Source organism: Cucumis sativus, chromosome 2 (genome assembly GCF_000004075.3).
Source record: "Cucumis sativus cultivar 9930 chromosome 2, Cucumber_9930_V3, whole genome shotgun sequence".
Lineage (NCBI taxonomy): Eukaryota > Viridiplantae > Streptophyta > Magnoliopsida > Cucurbitales > Cucurbitaceae > Cucumis > Cucumis sativus.
The window spans coordinates 21436653-21457874 of NC_026656.2; the positions used below are offsets into that span (position 1 = coordinate 21436653).

Genomic DNA, 21222 nt, shown 5'->3' on the forward strand with positions numbered 1-21222 from the left:
AATGATTCAAAGATGAAGAATGTAAAAGTGGGAGACTAAAGAGAGAAGCGTTATTTCCAAAAAATAACAAAGTGGCATGAGGATGCGGATGAACTAGATTTTTCAAATTTTTCTATTATTGCTTTGTAATTAAGTATGTTTTTTATCCACTATAGTATATTATGGATCTTATAATTGAGGGATCAAAAGAAAAAATTATCTTATGTATTTGTATTATATCAATAATATATTTTTATTTAAATTTAATTATTCATTTCAAAACAATAACTAATTATAATTCTTGAAAAATTTGTTGAATGGTTCCAATTCATTTAAACATTTAATATGTAATTGATACCTATTAAAAAAAAAAGTCTACTCAATAGATTGTTTCATAGTTATAGTCAAATTATTTATATTTTTTAGCTCATTCGATTTATACACACCTCACACGTGTATAACAAGTCTTGAGTAAAAGGTCTCTCAAGAATGAAGCTAAAAAATGTATTGTAAAAAACCAAGGGTAAATAAATATAGTTTTATACTACTTGTATAATTAATTAGTCTCTTTTTATTTAGTCAAATAAAATAAAAGCTAACGTGCTTAGCACATGTTACCAACTAGTATATATAGAAGTTCGGGTTACGTAAATGATAAACTAATATGAGATGTGTTAAAGCAAAACGTTTAAGACTTATCAAGAAAGAGCCGGTGGCTAATGTTTAGGTCATGATTTTACTCAATCGGAAACCCTACAAGTTTTCCTCCCAAGTGTCTAATTTCTAAATTGATGTCAAGAGTGTACATTTCGATGACAAATAAAAAATATCTGCATTTCAAGCATCATCAACATCAATAAAATATTTCAAATTAAAATAACCAAATCCTTCATGTGAAAAGCATCCACATAAATTTTTTTAAAATGAAACAATAACAAAGCAAAAATCATTTCTAGAAATAGTCAAATGCTCAACATATACTTGGTTACTAAATTGAACTCTAGTGCAATGTAAAGGTGAATAATTTGAATAAGACTGAATAAATTCATATTTACCCAATGATGCAACTACTAGCTTTGATTAGCAAACCAATAACACCAAAGAGCTTAATGTAAATCGTACAATTATTTCCTGAGACAACATATTTGGATTATAAGAAAAATCATATGTAATTTCATGTACGCTTCTTTATCAAGATCAACATGAAAAAAGAAAACCCCTCTGTGTGAGCATTCATTTGATTAACCTCCCAAGTAAATATGATAGTATCTTCTAATAATATATTTGGTTACAATGTCTAAAAATGTTTTTTATAGACAAGTTTGGTTTGTTAAATTCCTACAAATCAAAATCATGTGTTCATTTAAACACAATCAAATAACATTCATTTAAAACAATTAGAGACCGTGGATCGACATTGGTGTCAAGACCAACATTGTGCTACGCCCTGAGATGATGGTGGTCGCCGACTCGACTATAGATTTTGGATTTTTTTTTTCTTTTACATATCATGAAATTTCAGAAGGAATTCTCAATTAAACATTAAAAGAACACTTTTCTCAAAATTTAGATTAGTGCTTTTCTCTCCCATTGATAATAATTTAATTATGCAATTGAACTTTAATGGTATTAAATTCAATTTAGTTAGTTTGATTTCACAATTTGTGTTTATAGTAAAAAATACAATTGATAAATTTTAATTATTAAAGATCAAATTCCTTCACGTGAGTATTGAGAATTCCACTTAAGAACGTTGTGGAGATGTGAATTTTATAAAGTTTTACTTTAAATTTTTGTTGAGTATTTAAGAGTGAATGGAGAACTAAAAATGTGGGTTTAAAAAGGAGAGTAGAAACTATAGCGATACAGAAGAAGGTAAGGAAATGATAACGTAGGCTGGGATTATATTGAAGCATTGGTGTATGAATCAAGTAAAATGACGTCACAATTACTCGAAAACGGAAAAAATAAAATGACGTCATATAGGTAAGGAAGACAAAAGGAAAAAAGGATTTTCCACACAATTTCCAGAAGACTTTCGTTTATAAAACACAACCCGGTTTGCTGTTAAACACTTCAACTATTTCCCTGTTTCCTTAATTCCTCTCTTCTCCACCTCAATTCAAATTCTTCCCTTCTTCTTCTTCTTCTTCTTCTTCTTCTTCTTCTTCTTCTTCTACAAACTTTAAAAAAGAAAAAAAAATGGAACCCACAAGTACCACCATCAATACTTCTCTTGACCTCAATTTCAATCCTCCGGCCGACCAACCTCATCCACCCACTCCTAATTCTCCACTCAAACAACAGGTCCACCCATTTATATATACATACTCACCAATGACTTCATTAATTGATTAGTTAGTTAATCACATGTTGTAGTGTTTATTGATTTTCATCTTGCTTTGCAGGCTCCAACAGGCATTCTTGCTGAAAAATTGAATCGAATTAGTTCGGAGAATAAGAAGCTGAATCAGATGCTTGGGGTAGTGGTTGAGAATTACAGCGTTTTGAAAAATCAAGTTATCGATTTAATCATGAAAACCAGAAAACGAAAAGCAGCTCCAGGATGTGATAATTGTTGTAATTTCAATAGGAGCGCTTCGTCCGATCAATATTGCGGTTGTTGTAGCGATGATAATGATTCCTGTTATAATAAGAGGCCTAGAGAAAATAATAGTAAACCCAAGGTTATGAGAGTCCTCGTTCCCACCCCAGTTTCCGATTCCACTTTGGTACGTATTCGCAGATTCTTCAGCAGTATTAGATTGTTTTTTCGGTAGATAATAATTTTAAATGAAAATACTCTCCAAAATATTTACAAATAGTGTTGAGGAATCGAATTCCAAACATAAACATTGATATGTATATAACAATACATCATGACAAAAACTTTGTGGCGTAAATAAGAAGAGTGTGTTATTTGTGGTGATATAGATCGTGAAGGATGGATATCAATGGAGGAAATATGGTCAAAAGGTGACTAAAGACAATCCATCACCAAGAGCGTACTATAAATGCTCATTTGCCCCTACCTGTCCGGTGAAGAGAAAGGTAATTTCCACGAAGTTTCTTCTCTTTATTAAATTTCAACACATCCTATTCAATTTTGTTTACACTTTTCTTTCCCTACCAACACCGTAATCCTCAATCCTTAATGCACTATTTTCAACTTTGATTGCAACCCATCTTAATTAATTCTAATGGTTTGATTATTATTATAATCAAATTTCGCCAAAAAGAAATAAAAACCCTAATCTTTCTTTTTAAACTCCAAGCAAACAGTTCAAGAAATTAAATGGCTTTAAATCGTGTGATTTAAGTGATCTTAATTGAAATAAACATCTACAATTAACCTCACCACCTTTGAAGTTTGATTTCTCCACCCATCCATCATATTAAAAAAAAAAAAAAAACTCATGCTGTCATATGTGGTAATCGAAAAAAATAAATTAAATGGTTCGTAGCATGCTTAATCATAGTTTGTTAATTGGGAGTTATAATATGATAAAGACTACTTATAAATCCTATGAAATTTCACTAAAATCGATATTTTCGTAAAATTTTTGGATGACTTGACAAGGGAATAGCATTGCAATTTTACCTCTTTCATTTTAACTATCAATAGTAGATAACTATATAGATTATCACAGTATTTATTAACACTTATGAGTCGTATTTTGTTATATTAGTAAAAAGTTAGTTAATTAAATTCTTGTGTTAATAATTATAGGTACAAAGAAGTGTTGAAGAGCCATGTTATTTAGTAGCAACATACGAAGGACAACACAATCATCCAAAACCCAATTCAGGAATTGAGTATCAATTAATTGGACCAATTAATTTAGGTTCAAATACAAAGCTTGATTCTTCTAATGTTACATCATCACCTTCTTCCTCTATCAAATCTCCATCATCATCATCGTTAATGCCTTCTATGTCTTTTGATCACTTAACTAAATCTCAACCTCAAATACGATCACCTTCATCGTCTAATTCTTCTTCTTCAACTCAAAAGCTTCTTGTTCAACAAATGGCTACTCTTTTGACCAGAGACCCTAATTTCACTAGAGCTCTTGCCACTGCCATTACCGGAAACATGGTGGATAGTGAAATTTGGGGATGATCATCATCAAATTATATTATTCTTCCATTTTGTATTATTATTAATTCAGCATCCTCTTGGTATAGTTTTCATTTAGTGGATGTATTTTGTGGACGCATTTTTCTTCGTGTATCATTTAATAATAATAATATACTTTTCTTTTATCTTTTCAATTATGAAACTAAAGTATAAATTATTTTAGTTAGCTGGAGTTTACTAAATTTCGTTCCTTTCAATATGACTTCTTATGAGGAACAACAATAATTGCCGTATAAGAAGGTTCAAATGAGTATTCAATCAAACTTCATAATAAATTCTCTTTATTTTTTTTCTTTTATTAGTTTTTGGAAAATTATTAGAGGCGTACCAGGTATAGTTTGTTGGGCAATGATCAATGAGATTGAACGTCGTTGTTGGTGGGATAATATATCTGGAAAAAAAATCTGATTTTTTTATTCTTCACGCCCCGGATTACGTCCCGGGTCATTAGATAGGAATCCGAAAATGAAGAGAGAAACAAAGAATATTACTACTGTATAAACAAATAGTTTGAGAGTAAGCATTACACAATCTCCAAGATCATTTTTTTTTTAAGAGAATAGATTCTCTATTTTAATCTGTTTTTGATTGTATTTTCTAAAAAAAAATTAAAATGTACTTATCTCACATCAAAGAAGTTCAAGAAAGTGATGAACGACTCTTCAAGCACTCTAAAAAAGAGTTGCAAATATAACTTATTGGTGTTAAAACCATATTAGCTCTTATTAAAGATATACAAACGCTAATTATAGACTCTATTAGCTATTTACTTTGTCACGAATAGATTTCAAGAACTGTGCATAAATAATTTTGCTTTATTTGCAAATTTGTTGTTGGTATTATTTTTCTATATTTGTAACTACTCCCCAACAAAACCTATCACTTTAGTTTCAAATAATTGTACCTAGAATTATTTATTTATACATAACAAATATTATTGGAATATTTTAATTTATTTTGTTATTTTTAGAAATGTTTTGATATTATTTTATGTTTGTAAAAGGTTATTTTTGTTTGGATTTAGATTTTTGTGGTTCATTTGATTGATTGCATCGTAGAAGTAGGAGATTATTTCCAACATTATTTTTAATTAAGAAGTGAATAAACAACGAAAAAGTAACATAAAACTGTCCCAAGATGAAGTGGAAAAGGCAAAGAGGTAAGAAAATTGGGATTGAAAAGGTAATCAGAAAAGGGTTTTCATTTCATTGAAAAGTTGACGATAAATAATTTGCATAGCCCGAAGATGAGAGATAAGAAGCTTAAGTTGGTCAGTGACCAGTGGGAACAGTTGTAATAATAAAAAATTCCCATCGGCCGGCGTCGGACAGTCACCGCCGCGTAAGAATGGAGACCCACTCTGCGCCGGAAAAGTTGACACGATAATAAATAATAACCAAAATGAATGTATTTTGATTCAAAATAGCAACATTTGTGTTCATAAGTAACCTGCCGACTGAGACTTAATAAATCTCTCACACACACAATATAATTTAAAACATTTGATATTGAAATAAATGGGAAAGTCTTGGTCTTTAGAATTATTTTATTTTATTTTTAAACTTTTCAATGTATTTTTTTTTAATTTTTCTTAATCACCACCAAATAATTGGGTCATATATATTGAGAGACCAGTCTTCAACTTTATCTATTATTATTGTTGTTGTTATTGTGTTTGTAAAGAAAGTTCCTCAAGACTTCCTGTTGAAGAAATCATCCATGTTCTCCAAATATGATTTTTATGACCTAAAATGTAACATCAAATAATGTCTCTTCTCCATAATTACTCTTTTTGACAACGCCCTTTTATCTTAACTTTCCAAATCATATATTTATATAAACTACACTCATACTACCTTATACGTGTTGAGAGATCAATCATTTGAAATAAACCATTTTCTAACCTTGTTTAAAATAGGTTTTTCAATTTATATATTTTGTTTTTTTTATTTTTATTTCTAAATCTAGTATACAAATTATTATTATCAAATAATACAGTTCAAGAGAAATTGCATTAGATCACAAAAAAAAAAAAAAATTGTCTATAGCACTTTTTTTTTTCATATTGTAAATATGACAATTAATTAAATATATTAGACGACTATACACTTTTAAACTTTATACTTTTGCAATTTAAAAGACCATAGTGACATAAGTCCTATTGTCATACCAAATTTGTTATTCCTACCCATGTTCTTAAGTTTAATTTCCAAATAGTTTAAGTTATTTTCAAATATACTAAAATAAAACAAATTAATTTCGCTTTTCTTTTCAAATAACATCTAAGTTTTTCTTAGAATTGATTATTTTCAGAAGTTAATAATTCCAAAAACACAAGCAAAATAAGGAAGCAAAAGTGAGTATACAAGAAAAGGTTGAAACAAGTGTGTACAAAGTTATAAGCTTTTTAAAATAAATCCAAATTCATTCAAAAGTAGGATGTCTTGTAAGTACATACAAATTTCTAACACGTAGACATGACTTTAAATTTTTACTCATCAATATGAACAAGCTCAATCAACAACAACAATATATATATATATTGAAGCTCGACCCTCTCACCGTAATATATATATATAGAAAAGTTGGAAAATTAAATTTAAAGTAATTAAATAAAATGGAAAATTGAATTGAAAAGTGTGTGTGAAAGCAATTCCATTGGAGGAATCTTTGTAACTAAAAAATGTGCAGCGCGTTAGCATTCTTTTTCATCGCAAACTCCAAATAAAATTGAACCTTTTTTTTTTGTAGAATAAAGTCCAAAACCTTTTCAACTCCCATCTACCCAACTTTCTCTTTTTTTGAAAATTCTTCAACCCACTTTTTTATCTTTCAAATTATATCCACAAGTTTAGTTTCCCATTTCACATCTCATTATATATATGATATATTGTCGATTTTAATAAATCTATATTGTTGTAATAAGAAAAATAATTAAAGAATTTTGAATTACTCTCTCCTATCAAATTATCATTTTAGTCTATGTACTTGAATCGTTCATTATTTTCTACAAGTACGTATTGAACTCATTCTTTTCATGATTAAATTAATTTTACATAGTCAATAATCAAAATGTTTACACATATGGTTTATCAACGTAACTTTGAGACATGATGATGTTGTATCGGTACATGAACTATCTAAACCTTGAGGTCATGAGTTGATTGGTACAATAACATTGTGGATTCATCCAATAGTTTGGTAGCCCAAGTAGGAATCTCGCTTCCATTTTTAACCTTTTGGTTCTTTTTTCTAATTAATTAATTTCTTTCGTAGTTCACTTATTGTCAATTGATTTTGAAATATAATCTCCTACTTTTTAAATACAGTATTAGAGCTTATAGGACATAAATCGGTATTCGATCAAGTAGAATGAAATTGAAATTCAATCAAGATTGGTAAACTCAAGGAGACTTCATCACGAGGGATTGAGCATGTTGAGATGTTAATTAGAATTTTACATATTGGTAGAAAAATGAAGGGGACTAATACTCATAATAGATATTTCTACTACACTTTTTTTCTTACTAGCTTCTTTATGCATGTAAAATTTTTCTTATTTGTCTATCTTTTCATAGTTGACACTTCCTCTTGCCAATCTCTTTCTATACCTAATATTTCTTTCGCTAACCTCTACTTTCACACATATTTATTCTCTTCCAAGTTTCTTTCGATGTCATTGAGTTTTCTCCCTAAACTCTCTCCATCATCCACTTGCTTTCTCCCATTTGTTATAGTAATCTTTATATGTTATTTCTCACACATATATCAGTAAAACTTAAGAAACCACTATACTAATTATATATACATATAGACACCACAACCTGAAAATTGCCAAGTTTTAAAAAATTAATTAATTTATTGATGAATGGATTGGATTTTGCATATCACATATGAATGTTTTCAATATGTTAACATAGAAGAATTAGGTAATGGTTTTAATCAACAACTTTTATTTATTACAGATATATGTTAACAAACTTTAAAACTAAATTAGAAAAAGGAAAAAGAAACCAGAAGTAGATAGAAGAATTTCATGTATATCTTGATTCTGTAAAGAAAAGAAAAAGGCATAGGCAGGCATTTTAGGTAATTTAATCGAACACATTAATTTTAAGAAAGAAAGCATAAATGAATTTGATTGGTGCATGAGGTGGTCTAGTTTTTGGATATGTTGTATTCTAATGTTAAAAGTACATCAAATGGTACGAAGATTGACTCGACTTTTAAGCATCCATGACTTTGACCATTTCTTTTCTCTCATTACCCCAAACCTTCCAGTCTTTTCCTCCTTTTTCTTCCAAACATATCAAATTTTGATGTTCTTTAGTCCTTTTTTTTCTCAACTTTTGTTTTCCAAACATCGGTACTCATTCACCAAAATTGTTAGAAGTTCGATAACAACAAGTATATTTTCGAGTGATGTAGGTGTGTTTAAATTTAATATTTCATAATGTAAAATTTTGAATTTTTTTATTGGTTTGAGTACAAAACTAGGTAAAGTGATATGAATTAATACGATTTGGAGCATAATTGTAAGAATTAATTGTCTATTGCTTTCCTATTATGTAGCTCCATACATTTGGAAGATGGGAAAGAAAATTATTGTTTTGATATTTACAATTTGATGTTGATTGAAAATTACTCCCATTTATTTATCAAAGCTGGAGTCAATGGGATTTGTTTGATAAAAAATAAAGACAACTCGACTTATTTTGTCGAATAATCAAACCATTCCCCACCATTACCTTGTCGTTTCATGGGGAAGAATTTAAACCCTTTTCCCTTGAAATGTCTTCTATTTCTTTAGTTTCTAGAGGAATCTTTTTAACAATGTATAGCAACCACTTTGTCTTAATAATCTTGATTGAATTGACGTTTTTTAATTTGTCATTCATATTGAAATCATTTTCGTTCGCCTATCGTTAACTATTAATGTTTAGTTTCTTCGATTTCAGCTTATACAATGACTAGAATTTTATAGAACTAAATGTCGTTTGCTCTCCTTTTTCTTTTTTAAGATAATGAAAGATGACCCTTTGTTAATTATTGTCACATTATATTAAGCGTTGAGTGTAGGAATGATCTATATTGCCCCTTGCACCACATTAAGGTTCATAGCAACAAGTGTTAATTATGAGAGGAGGAGCTAGGGAGAGAGCCAGGAGCATGAATATTGAGGCAGTGGGGTGCAAGCACAAGTTAAGGGAGAAATATGAATTGCGCATAGAGAGAATCTTAGAGTGTATAAGCATTATTGTATATTCGTGAGAGAACAAGCTCAAGAGAGGGATATCGTATGAATAATTCAAATTCTGTTCTTTGTGTGTTATAACTTCTAACAATGACATGACAGTGGGCGAATTACCTAAAACCCCAATGACCTCTTTACTTTGGGATATATTAGATTTGCTTTTAATTTCATTTGTAGGGTTGAAGAAACCCTAATCTTAATGTATCTTCAAATGTTTCTCCCTATATATATAAATTAACTTATAAAAGTTAATGGGTTTATTAATGGAAATTCAATGCTATATTTTTTTTTTCTCTCCTTTCCTACTTGCTTAGACAATATTTTTTATTTTTTAAAATAAGTTAATTTATAATTTCATCTAATTGATATATTAATTAGTATTTGTGCTAATTTAATCATAGCTTAGTTGATGAGGTTCGAGACAACTACAATCATAGTATTTTCTTTTTGAGGTAGATGTTTTACATCTTTTTTTTTCTTTTTCTATTTCTTTTATTTAAAAAGGGGAAATGTTGAAAAAAAAAGTCATGTTATTATATAAAAGAACAAAAATGTGGAACATTTGAAGCTAATCTATTTAGTTTTCAAAACAGACAGAGAATTTTTGTTCCCAAATGAAAGCTAAATGTTTACAAAGTCCTCTGAAGAAATTTTATTTACAAAAGGAATTTCAGCAAAAATGGTCTAAAATTTCAAACAGATGAAAGAAATTTAGCAAACCTCACCTTGATTGAAATGTGAGGTACATGATCAAACCTCTTATTTTAAAGTCTGTAGTAAAAAATTTATCTGTTGAATTATGCTTAATCAACCTACCTTTAGTGGAATAAAACATATACAAGGCTAAGTATTATCACCTTTAACCTTTTGCTTCATTTCTATATTTTGAACATATTACTGTAATAAATTAATTTAGAACTACTATGTATTAATAAATTTCTGAATAAAATTAAGAAGGCATAAGATTGAAAAATCAAATAATGTCACTCATTTAGCCCTTTAATGACATAAACTAGTCATCATGCCATATCAAAATTAATTCAAACTCACCGGAAGAAAAACCGAATAATCTGGGTACTAATTGGACCGAGCTCAAATACGTCGGGCATAAGGGTTGGACCCAACCCAAGCAAGCCTAGGCCCATATTCACTTTTACAAAAATCTATAGATATTCAAAAGTGAACAAAATTAATTAATTAATTAATGTCATATTTATATTTAAAAGTACTTTTATCAATTTTATATTCATTTGAATAATGCTTTTAGTGGTTCCAAATCAATTTTAACTATGTTTCACTGTCTAAAATTAAACATTGCGTTAAATTTTAGTAGTTAAATGTATGTATTTTGAAGTGTTTTGGAATAGATCGACTTAAAATTATTTGTAAATATACCCTAAAGTTGATTCGGTTATTAAAAAAGAAAGTATGATGTCATAAATAAAATAGAAGGATAAAACGATAAGAAATCCAAGGTCGAATTAGTAAATTCCCTTCTAGATACACATAAAAAAAGGGGGGGAAATATCACACCACAACTCCATTCTTTGTACGTTTTTAGGTTTTAGAAAGTCTTTTCCAAAGTTTTAGAATTAGGGTTTTCTTTTTCCACAAAAACTAATTTTCATGGTCATCCCAAAAGCGCATTTAATAAACATAAGAGAAATTTTAAATCCATGACATCCACCTCTATTTATTTTCTTTGAATTTCTTGCCAAATTATTCCCCATTTTCAACTTAACGGCACCAAAGTTTCCCACTTAATTAAAATACATACAAATATTTATATGTATTCTTAATTCCTTTTTCCATTTTTAAAACATCTTAGTTAATAATGATATGAAATTAATGAACACAACAAACTATAACCCATTATAACCCAAACCTTCATTTCATTATTCTCTCTCTCTTTCTCTCCATAGAAGCATTCATATGGATTCAAAGGCAAGTTTCTTCTTACATAAAATCATCGTGAAGATAATAATATTAATTATATGAATTAATTACAAAAGATTTTTGCACTATAACACTATATATATTTCAGGTGGAATGTCTCCAAACAGAGCTAGAAAAGTTGAGGAAAGAGAATGAAGCTCTGAAGTTGATGCTGAAAGTTGTGAGCATCAAGAACTTGGTATCTCAAGTGGATGTTTGTTCAAGAGATCATCGTCATGATCAGAATGACGAGGGTTCAAGATCAGAGAGAGCCAATCTCAAAGTTAGTCCACCCGCTCTTGCTCTTGCTCTCGAAACTTCGTCCACCACCCAAGCATATGCTAGAACTACCTTCAAAGACCAAGCTTTGGTATGGAAATTTAATAGTAGAAATTAGTTTTCCTGTGATCTCCCTCTTCTTTTGTTTTTAATGAAAAATTTCGATGCCATGTATTTATTTGGGTTGAATTATAAAGATGGTGAAGGATGGATATAAATGGAGGAAATATGGGCAAAAGATTACCAAGGATAATCAATCTCCTCGTGCTTATTTCAAGTGTTCTTCCCCAGGATGCCCTGTCAAAAAAAAGGTAATTTATTCCAATTTCTAAATTACAAAGTTTTAAATTTGAAACTTTACTATGTTTTGATTCATTACACTATAATGGTATCAATTTAATGTTCTTACTCTTATTTAGTTTGAAAGTTATATATTAGATTACAATTGTAATTGTAGTATACCTAAATAAGACCATGATGATGATCAGAATTCAGAATTCAGTATCTTGGGGATTACATTAAATGATTTCTCCTACACTTTTTAGTTTTCTATAATAATCAATGGAATTGTTATAAATAGTTAATAGAATTAAAATGTGAAATGGTGTTGAAATTTAGGTACAAAGAAGCCTGGAAAATAAGTCAATGGTGATAGTCACATACGATGGCCACCACAACCACAACCACAACCACGAAAATGCCTCTCCTCCACCGCTTTCAAGCTCTCAACGAGGGTCGTCTTCGTCACCACCGCTTCCGGTGGAGACCAACCGAGTTGCTCTACCAATGTCTCTCAATCTTGATCTCACTCTTTCCAGACATGCAGATGATCATAAATTATAAGAAAACTTTTCAATTTAATTAAAATAAAGACATAGTTCAGATTACTTTTTGAGATTTTTGTTCTTTGGGAACTTCTAAATTATGTGTGTATTAACCTAATGGATCATCGCTCAACTAACAATAGCAAATTAATTGATATGTGTACAGTTTCCCTGTTCAAATTTTATTCTCTTTCCCCGTGATAATACATAGTCAAAATATATGTCTTTATTAATATTAACCAGCAAAAATGTTTAAATTGATATGTTGATACTGTATATATCTTTCTATGAATGTGGATGAAGATTTATATTAAGATGAAAAGATTATCACAAGTTATTCTTTCTTATCTTATTCAACTCTCAGTCAAATCTAAGATATGTTTTTAATTAATTCGAATCGTTTTGGATAATGATTTTTGAACATCTAGTTTCCTTCTGTAACAATATTTCAAATTTTATAATAGAAACTTAATTCAAGTTGCGGTTCTGAATTCAAAATTCTTATTTTTAAGTAAAGAATACAAAAAATATATAATAAAGAAAAAGAATGAATCAGCTCCTAGAAAATCATGGACTAATTTGACAAAATCTTTATTGGAAAAGAGAGAATATAACTTTTTGAAAAAGAAATAAAGAGAATGAAAAGAGAATAATATTTGATAAGATAAAAGGGTAGAAGTGTTGTGTTGCCTGGGAAATCATATAATTCCTAAATATAATCTCATTCTAAGTTCTTCATTTAATTTAATCCTTTTTCATATATTTTTCTCCTTCCTCTTCTTCTTCTTCTTCTTCATTGTCCTCAAAATCTTCAATGTCGGACGAAGAGCATCATTTTGAGTCCAAGGCCGACGCCGGAGCCTCCAAGACCTTCCCTCAACAGGCCGGAACCATCCGCAAGAATGGCTACATTGTCATCAAGGGCCGTCCCTGCAAGGTTAAAACCCATTACTAATCTTCTCTCTTTTTATAATTGATCTCCTCTGTTTTTTTTCCCTCCTTTCTCTGAACCCTTAATTGCTTAACTTTTTAGATTAAACGGTGGCTTTGATCGTTGTTGGGTTGTTATAGGTTCAAATCAGAATTTAACCACTGTTGCTTGTTTGTTTTTTTTTTTTCATTACTTTTCTGTATTATTTAGGAATTTAAAGATGTTTTCATTACTATTTTGTTGGGTTTTGTCTTACATCACGTTGTTCAACGCATTATTATTTATTTATTTGTTTGTTTGTTTTGAAACTACACATTATTACTTTGTTGCATTCTGACTAATACTGACTCCAAATTTGTAAGCTATGCTGATTTGGTTTTAAATAGCAAACATAAATTGATTCTTAATCTCTAGCAACAGGATTACTTTTTGTCAATTTTTTTTGTTATTATTGTCATCGTTAGAAATACTTGAATGCACTATATATGAACACTCTAATCTTGAGATGTTTTTGTAATATGATATCTGATTTTTTTTTTTTTTTTTTCTAATCAACAAGGTTAACATACTACTAGTAACCTGTTGATTCTTTATCGTTTTCTGTTTATCTTTGGTTGTAGATTGCTTAAAAGTCGTTGTTATGTTATTTTTTACAGTTGAGTCACTATTGTTTATCATGGATCATTGCTGAATTAAAGGGGTTGCTTTCCATGTATGATTAGATCAGTAAAAAAGAAAGTCAGGCTCTAATTGTACTGGTTTGTTCATTCAAGAGGCAGTGTTTGAGAAGTCTCTTCATGTGCCATCAAAGCAAAATGGTCAACTGGCATAATTGTGTAGGAGCTTTGATCTTTACAGTATTTATTTTTAATGATATTATGTTAATGTAGGTAGTTGAGGTTTCAACATCCAAGACTGGAAAGCATGGGCATGCTAAATGTCACTTTGTTGCAATCGATATCTTCACTGGCAAAAAAGTTGAAGATATTGTTCCATCATCCCACAACTGTGATGTGAGTATCCCATTGGTCTTGTTTGCTTATCTTTTTTGAACTGCTAGCAGTTTTCCTTCTTTTCCTTTGTGTATGTGCGCTTTTATATCAGGTTTGCGTTTGCATAGCCACTCTGTGTCTCACATTCTCCCCACTCCCTCTGTAGGTTCCTGAGGTTACTCGTACCGATTATCAGCTTATTGACATATCTGAAGATGGATTTGTGAGTTTCTATCTCATTATTTTTTATTTGAGTAGTCAAATTTAGGTTAACAATGGATGTTTCATCGCATACTCTTGTATTTATTCCAACTTGGGGCATCATATTTCTTTAACTTAATACTGAATAGATCTATTTCTTACTGAAATTAATATACTAGAGATTATCTGTACAAGAATATGATAAGTTCATATCTAACTGAGAAGTAGTTTGATCTTGAGTTCTTTACTCCAGTCACATCCTGGATGGCGTCTGCATTTAGGTTTAGAATCAAATAGTTAAATAGAAAATATAAATTAAAGAATCGAAGGCTATAAACAAATAATTGAGGGACTCGTATGAACAAATAAACATTGTTCATTAGGTTGTCTGCTTTCCCCACTGTCTTCTGCCAGTCTGAAGCTTTAATATTGTAGTTTACGAAGATGTGTTGGATTTATTTCGATGATCTGATTGACCAACAGAAATGTGGTTTGTTCTAGGTGAGTCTCTTGACTGATAATGGAAGCACAAAGGATGATTTGAGGCTTCCTACTGATGAAAGTTTACTTACTCAGGTAAGGCTCTGCACATACTGATTCTCCTACATACACAATACACATGGGAGCACAGAACTAGTTTTCTTGCCCGGCTATATTCATTTAGCAATAACTAGCCTTTCACACATTTCATGCCTCGGTTTCAGATTAAAGATGGATTTGCAGAAGGAAAGGACCTTGTTGTGAGTGTCATGTCAGCCATGGGAGAAGAGCAAATTTGTGGCTTGAAGGATATCGGCCCAAAGAACTAACTTCCCCGCCTCACAAGTCAACTAAACTACTCCTAAGTCATAGTTGGGAATATTTGTTCTTTTAGAATTTTTATGTGTTTTTCCTTTTATATGATTTGGATCATGGATGTTGTTAATGCTTTTGAACTGATGAATTTAGATTTTCAGAAGTAGAAAATATCAGAAGCTTTATAAGTTGTACTTGTCAATTGTTCCTTTGCTTTGTTGTCATTTTTCATAGTATCTTTTCCGGCCATGGAAGTGAAGCTATTTCACATTAATTTTATACTACAAATCGCCCTTACATCAGCTTCTGGAATCCCATGAGTAGAAACTGAACAAGTGAATAATATAGTCGAACTCACGTTTGAATGAACATAGATTTTTTATATTAAGCGCAAGTACAATGATCTAACAGTTTCTACAGATGGCATTTAAATATCTTGTCTTCCTTTTTTTTTTTTTTTCAGAAAAGAAATTGTTTCGAAAATCATTACAATATAACCTCCTACCACTTTCTACACTTTGGCTGCTACAGCTTTATCCATAATCTAAGATATTGAGTGCCTCCTCTGTCTTGTATATGAACCAGAAGATTTCATATCTCCTGGAACCACTGAAGTTGGACTCTGAGAACTCCCCGACGTTTCGGGACTCCGACTCTCCCCGTGCCCTTTACCCATGATCCATAACTTATCAAAAATTCTCCTAGACCTTGACGGCAACAGTTGCATACCACTTCTACTGTTCTTGCTGCTCTTCTTAGCTAACTTCTTCGTTTTCTGAATGTCTTCACTTATCTTCATGTGCCCCATATTGTGTTTGAGGGACTTGCAGCTGTCCAACTCCTTCGGGCATTCTTCATCTATGCTTGTCATTACACTTGAAGAGTCTCGAGAGTTTTGTGCGTCGACGCTAACTGAGGCTCTAACCTGTTCGAAGAAGAGAACTTGAACTACAACTCTAAGTGGGAGTCGTTCATTCTGCGCTGCGTGCATCGACGCCTCCGTTGTAAGTTTCTTGACATCAATCAGACTACATATCTTTCTCTTATCAGCTTTCAACAAACTTGGGTGAACCTGGAAACAATTATTATATTTCAAATAAGCGTGCGTCTACAACAAAGCTCATTCACCAGAACTTTCATAACTAAACAATTACTTCAATATCTCTCATCATTCTTTATTTTTTCTGTCCGATTTGTTGTCCTAAGCAAGCATTTGGGTGCGAGTAAGTCTAACCAGTGGCCAAACTTCCCCACAGCAAACTAAGTAAAGAACATCAGTATTCAAAATAGTTTAGAGTGCAAACTAAACCGTTTAAACTACTTTCTACCAAAAAATAAATGGACGTAAAAACTCTACAATGCATACCTTAAGATAAATGTCGATTGCTTTATATAATCTATCATGTATGGGCCTTGCAAATTCAGGAATCGACTGTGACAAGTCAATGAAACTAGTGAGTGAGAGATTTGGGTCGTCTGCAATTTCAGCAAGATACTCATCAATCAATTTAGCTACATTCAATGAGGACCCATGTCCCAGTAAAAGATTTTCAGCCCCTTTCTCGCTCCTCTCGATAATGTCGGTATTCCGGTTGAACTTTTGATGAACAAAATACTGATTCACAATCCTATAAACCAATTCAACATCATATCTTGTAACTTGAGGAGATTGTGCAAGAATCAATAAATCTTTGACTGAAGCCTCATGTAGCTTCAACCCAATTCTCTTAACCAAATCCTCCCTTAATGCATCATCAGCTCCAACCAAAATGGCAACCTTCATGAGTTTGAGCAAGAAACTGCATGAGCAACCTATGTTTCTATCAGATGGCAACAAACAAATGATTGTTTCAATGAGAGACCTGTTCCTCTTAATATGAGCATCAGAAGCCAAAGCATTTACGGTGTCTGGTAACCATCTAACAGCATAAGTCTTAAGTGCCTCCCCAATGACAGAACCATCCATTCTTCCCTTTGATTTCACAGCAATCATAACACGTCTATACAGATCAATCTCTAGTTCGCAAACATCTTCAACCCACCAATCGTTTGGTACACAATCAGTTTTCTTTTGGTACTTATTTCCATCTTCTACAATTCTATCCACTTCTGCTAGTTTTCTGTTATATGTGTAAGACCATGTGATATTCGCAGGGTCTACAGAGGTTTTTGAGGCAATTGAATCAATACATCTTCCAACAATCTTCAGATCTTCAGACCAAGGAAGAAGAGATTTGGCTGTTTGGAGCACAATGATGGAATCTTTCCAACTACGGAAGATGCTAGAGTTTAGGAACACTTCAATCTTAAATACAAGATTTCCCCTTTCAATGTCCTCTGTCATTTCAAGGAATTCAGCTGCACAACGAGCAGCCACTACATTATAGGCATTAAGAGTAACAGTCATTCCATAGCAAAACTTTGCACAGATTTCAAATGCTTTAGGGCCACCGGGAAAATCAATCAGGTGAATTTCTTCCGAATTCTCCTCATTGGCTTTCGATACTAGTTTCTGTAAGCAATTGCTCTTGGACAACAGAGGAAACTGTAAACAAAAGAAACTCAAACTTCTAAGGTTACATGATTAGGCAATTAAAATGCATTAAAGAAATTATTAATCTTCCAAACACTCATAAAAGTGCAACACATTATGATCTGATTTTAAGTATTATGCAACTGCAGTTTAGAAGGCACTGGGTAGTAATCCACTATCAGTAGAACCTTACAGAAACTTACAAACTTCAAGATGAATAAAGAAATTGACTTGTGTGTTCAAGTAACATTGATTTTGGTAATTGTCCAATAACAGAAACGAGAAAATGTTGACTTTTTGTCAGTCCAAGAGATGCCAAATCCGTTGACATAACAAAGAACATCATACCTTATGAACAAGAAACTTTACTTCACCCACAAAAATGGTAACGTCCGTTGGCAATTCAGATGAAACATACCTGATCAAAGTTAAGGGACAAACAAAGAAGACAAATCAGAGACAAAAAAATAGAAATTTGGATGATTGATAGTAACACAGAAGTCAACCAAAGAAAATAATTTCAACATAAAAACAATACTACTTAATCAAACTATCACTGTACAGATTAGGATTCTTCCAACAACAAACGTTCAATTGATTATACCTAATCAATCAGTTAAAGAGTAACTACTAGAATAATACTATTGCATCGTAGATCGTGATTGCATGGTTACAAAAAAACAAGAATTCGCTGCACAAGAGAATAGACTCCATGCATTGGTAAGCCTTTTTCATTGATGCCAAGACAGTCAAATGACAAGAAAGGGACATGGCACTGAAAAAGAACGTTTGGGTGCCTCTGTTTAAGCACTTAAATTATCCCAAAATACTAAAAGACGTAACAAGGCTGTCAATATTTCAAAAGCAGACATAGTGTGTACTAACAAACTTCTTTCATCGAGTTGAAAAATGGATGCGTATATCATTATATACTAACAAAAACAAAACGACAAACAATTAAACTAGCTTCGTCTTAGCATGACCATCTGACAAGGGAATGATCGACAAGGCACAGTGCACATGCAGAAGGCCATATCATAATAACAAGGTGGGCGAAGAACTTATCCACATAATCTTTGAATTTAATACCAAATTTATTGTGATTAATATCGACATAGTGACCGCTTAGTTCGGATTTCGAGTTGCCGTCACAGCGTGACTGTCCTTTTATCACAAATGGATGTAGTACAGAAAAACTTCGAATTTATATCTAATAATTATCAGAGTGCACGTGGATTTACGGGCTGTGGAGAAACTATCCCAATGTAATTTAGTGGAGTCCATTACTAATATTTGAAACCACGAGTAAGAAAAAGGTAATAGATCAAGGAAGGTAATCAATGGCTGACAAATTGGTGCAAAGAGTTGAAGATGAAAGGAAAAGAAAGGCTAAGGATAACTCAAAGGAAAAAGATTATATGGACCACGAACTCAACAAGAAGACGACAACATATACGAGTGGACCACCACCTGATGTCGTGAAAATGAATCCCAGTCACCTCCATCTTCGCTCGCAAAATTAAATACTGCCATCGAATCAATCAAATACAATGGAAACCCAGCAGAGAATTTATCTCATATTGATCCAACTATTAACACCCATTCTTATTTTTCTTCTAAAAGCACATATTATTTTACCAAAAACTGAGTAGTGGGTCAAGTCATGTATGCACAGTTTTATGGAGATCACAACTTGCAATATATTGAAAAGCAATCACTCTTTACTGACAGACAAGAAAACACACATTTAATGAAATAAGAAAGAGTTGGGATAAGGGAAGAAGAACAGTCAAGTAGAGCAAAAATGAAAACAGAGGAAAAAAAAAACATTCGAGGCTTTGAGCTTGACATTACCGCAAGTTAAGAAAGAAAGCGAAAGGCAGTGACGATTTGAAATTCTCTGAGCAGTGTGGAAAAATGAAACGAATAACTGAAGTAGGTACTCACCGAGTAGTTTTTCCATCAGCTAGAAAGGCATCTGGTTTTGATCCTAACTTCATGAACTTCATCTTCGATGATAATATCAAGAGTTAAACAGTGCAGAATAACACAGACAAACGACTCCTCTGTTTTCCTCTGTAAACTTCGTTCACGCCATCCACCTCCTTCTTCTACAGGTAGACGAGTTGTGGGACTTGCCCAGTAGAGCAATCACTGGCTCGAAGCAAATTCAGTGAAAGAAGGCTTAAGCCTGTACCAGAAACGGCGGATTTTCAGAGATTTCGCCCGTCAAAAGCACGTTACTACCTGAGAAACATAAGCATAATAAACATTTAGCCCGAGAGAAATGCTCGATTTAGACCAATGCCTCGGGTATCGTGTCCATCCATTAACTTCGAGGCATTATGATGACATTGCTGACGCTGGGTTAGAACAAATCAGAGAGGATTATTCATTATTCACCAAAAGAAAAATTCGCGTTTAAGGGAAATGAGGGAAACACCAAACTAGAAGAAAGGGGAAGTTCTTCTGGCGAAGAACTTGCACAGAAAAAATGGCGTCAGGAAGAAGAGGAATGGGAAAGTGGATAGAATTATGTCGCTGGGTTCGAAATGGAATCGTCAGAAACAGATAACAAAAAAATAAAGAAAAACTTACAAGAACTAGTAGTAGTAGGCGAGTAGTAGCAGCAGCAGCATTACAGATAAAGAAAGAGAAAGAGACATCTTCTCTTCTTCTTCTCTCTGTAATTGAAAAACCCATCATAAATTTCAGCCGCCTTTGCCTTTAATTCATACTGATTCGCTGAAGATCTTCTTCAAAGGCGCAAATCTCAATGGACTCTGTTGCATCAAATGATAAAAAATCTCCCCTCTTTCATCCTCATAAATTCCCAAGTAAGCAAGCCATTTGGAAGATTTGGGTGAGAATGAAAATGGAAAATTTAAAAGAAAAAAAAAAAGAAAAGAAAAGAAAAGAATAGAGAAAGAAAAATGGTGTTTGAGAACTGTTCGTGTATGGAAGTTGTTCGCGCGTTCAAACGGAGCTCTGTTTTTAGTGTGTGTGTGTGTGTATGGCAGAATAGGGCACTGTAGTACAGAGCGTGGCTAAGCTTATGACGTTAAAGCACGCCAACTGCCCACATGGACGATTTTACCCCTGTTCCATTTTATCATTTAATATTTAATAATAATATTTACCGGTTTTGTCCTTGTGGCGTTTCTTAATCACGCGCCCTCTCGGGATTATTTACGTTGTTTTAACAAGTTTTGACTTCTTGACTCCCCCACTCTCTCCCTTTTAATCTTCTTCTTCTTTTTCTTTCTCCGTTTACGTGGCTGTGGTACGGTCCAGGTAGGAAATATTACGCTACGCAGCTCTACTTTTCACTATTCAATTTATAGTCTTCCACCTGGCA

General features: G+C 32.1%; 4 protein-coding genes across 4 annotated transcripts; 3 read left to right on the plus strand and 1 right to left on the minus strand.

Moving 5' to 3' along the window:
• The first annotated feature begins 2181 nt into the window (after positions 1–2181).
• On the plus strand, positions 2182–4102 carry WRKY12 (probable WRKY transcription factor 40-like). Its single transcript, NM_001280599.1, has 4 exons — positions 2182–2286; positions 2388–2711; positions 2914–3030; positions 3710–4102. Exons 1-4 carry the CDS (start codon positions 2182–2184, stop codon positions 4100–4102), a joined length of 939 nt encoding a protein of 312 aa, NP_001267528.1.
• A 7073-nt stretch (positions 4103–11175) lies between these two features.
• Positions 11176–12673, plus strand: LOC101204768 (probable WRKY transcription factor 60). The gene is made up of 4 exons (XM_004138795.3): positions 11176–11318; positions 11419–11679; positions 11786–11899; positions 12207–12673. Exons 1-4 carry the CDS (start codon positions 11307–11309, stop codon positions 12429–12431), a joined length of 612 nt encoding a protein of 203 aa, XP_004138843.1. The 5' UTR covers positions 11176–11306; the 3' UTR covers positions 12432–12673.
• Positions 12674–13078: 405 nt separating this feature from the next.
• On the plus strand, positions 13079–15550 carry LOC101211156 (eukaryotic translation initiation factor 5A-2). The gene is made up of 5 exons (XM_004138654.3): positions 13079–13349; positions 14234–14356; positions 14502–14558; positions 15038–15112; positions 15241–15550. Exons 1-5 carry the CDS (start codon positions 13227–13229, stop codon positions 15343–15345), a joined length of 483 nt encoding a protein of 160 aa, XP_004138702.1. The 5' UTR covers positions 13079–13226; the 3' UTR covers positions 15346–15550.
• Positions 15551–15690: 140 nt separating this feature from the next.
• On the minus strand, positions 15691–20907 carry LOC101210907 (BTB/POZ domain-containing protein NPY1). Its single transcript, XM_004138653.3, has 5 exons — positions 20463–20907; positions 19812–20111; positions 18213–18282; positions 16698–17876; positions 15691–16403 (listed from the first exon to the last, which is right to left on the minus strand). Exons 2-5 carry the CDS (start codon positions 19871–19873, stop codon positions 15876–15878), a joined length of 1839 nt encoding a protein of 612 aa, XP_004138701.1. The 5' UTR covers positions 19874–20111; positions 20463–20907; the 3' UTR covers positions 15691–15875.
• Between the last annotated feature and the right edge of the window lie 315 nt (positions 20908–21222).

Bases quoted from the DNA above. Each gene is read 5' to 3' on its own strand.
- LOC101204768 (XM_004138795.3), top strand. The intron at 11,680-11,785 runs GTATGGAAATTT...TGAATTATAAAG, and splicing joins CCTTCAAAGACCAAGCTTTG to ATGGTGAAGGATGGATATAA. The intron at 11,900-12,206 runs GTAATTTATTCC...GTTGAAATTTAG, and splicing joins GATGCCCTGTCAAAAAAAAG to GTACAAAGAAGCCTGGAAAA.
- LOC101211156 (XM_004138654.3), top strand. From the start codon at position 13,227: ATGTCGGACGAAGAGCATCATTTTGAGTCCAAGGCCGACGCCGGAGCC. The intron at 14,357-14,501 runs GTGAGTATCCCA...CTCCCTCTGTAG, and splicing joins CATCATCCCACAACTGTGAT to GTTCCTGAGGTTACTCGTAC. The intron at 14,559-15,037 runs GTGAGTTTCTAT...GGTTTGTTCTAG, and splicing joins ACATATCTGAAGATGGATTT to GTGAGTCTCTTGACTGATAA.
- WRKY12 (NM_001280599.1), top strand. From the start codon at position 2,182: ATGGAACCCACAAGTACCACCATCAATACTTCTCTTGACCTCAATTTC. The intron at 2,287-2,387 runs GTCCACCCATTT...CTTGCTTTGCAG, and splicing joins ATTCTCCACTCAAACAACAG to GCTCCAACAGGCATTCTTGC. The intron at 2,712-2,913 runs GTACGTATTCGC...GTGGTGATATAG, and splicing joins CAGTTTCCGATTCCACTTTG to ATCGTGAAGGATGGATATCA.
- LOC101210907 (XM_004138653.3), bottom strand. From the start codon at position 19,873: ATGAAGTTCATGAAGTTAGGATCAAAACCAGATGCCTTTCTAGCTGAT. The intron at 17,877-18,212 runs GTATGATGTTCT...TTTTGTTTACAG, and splicing joins TAAAGTTTCTTGTTCATAAG to TTTCCTCTGTTGTCCAAGAG. The intron at 16,404-16,697 runs GTATGCATTGTA...AATTGTTTCCAG, and splicing joins CAATCGACATTTATCTTAAG to GTTCACCCAAGTTTGTTGAA.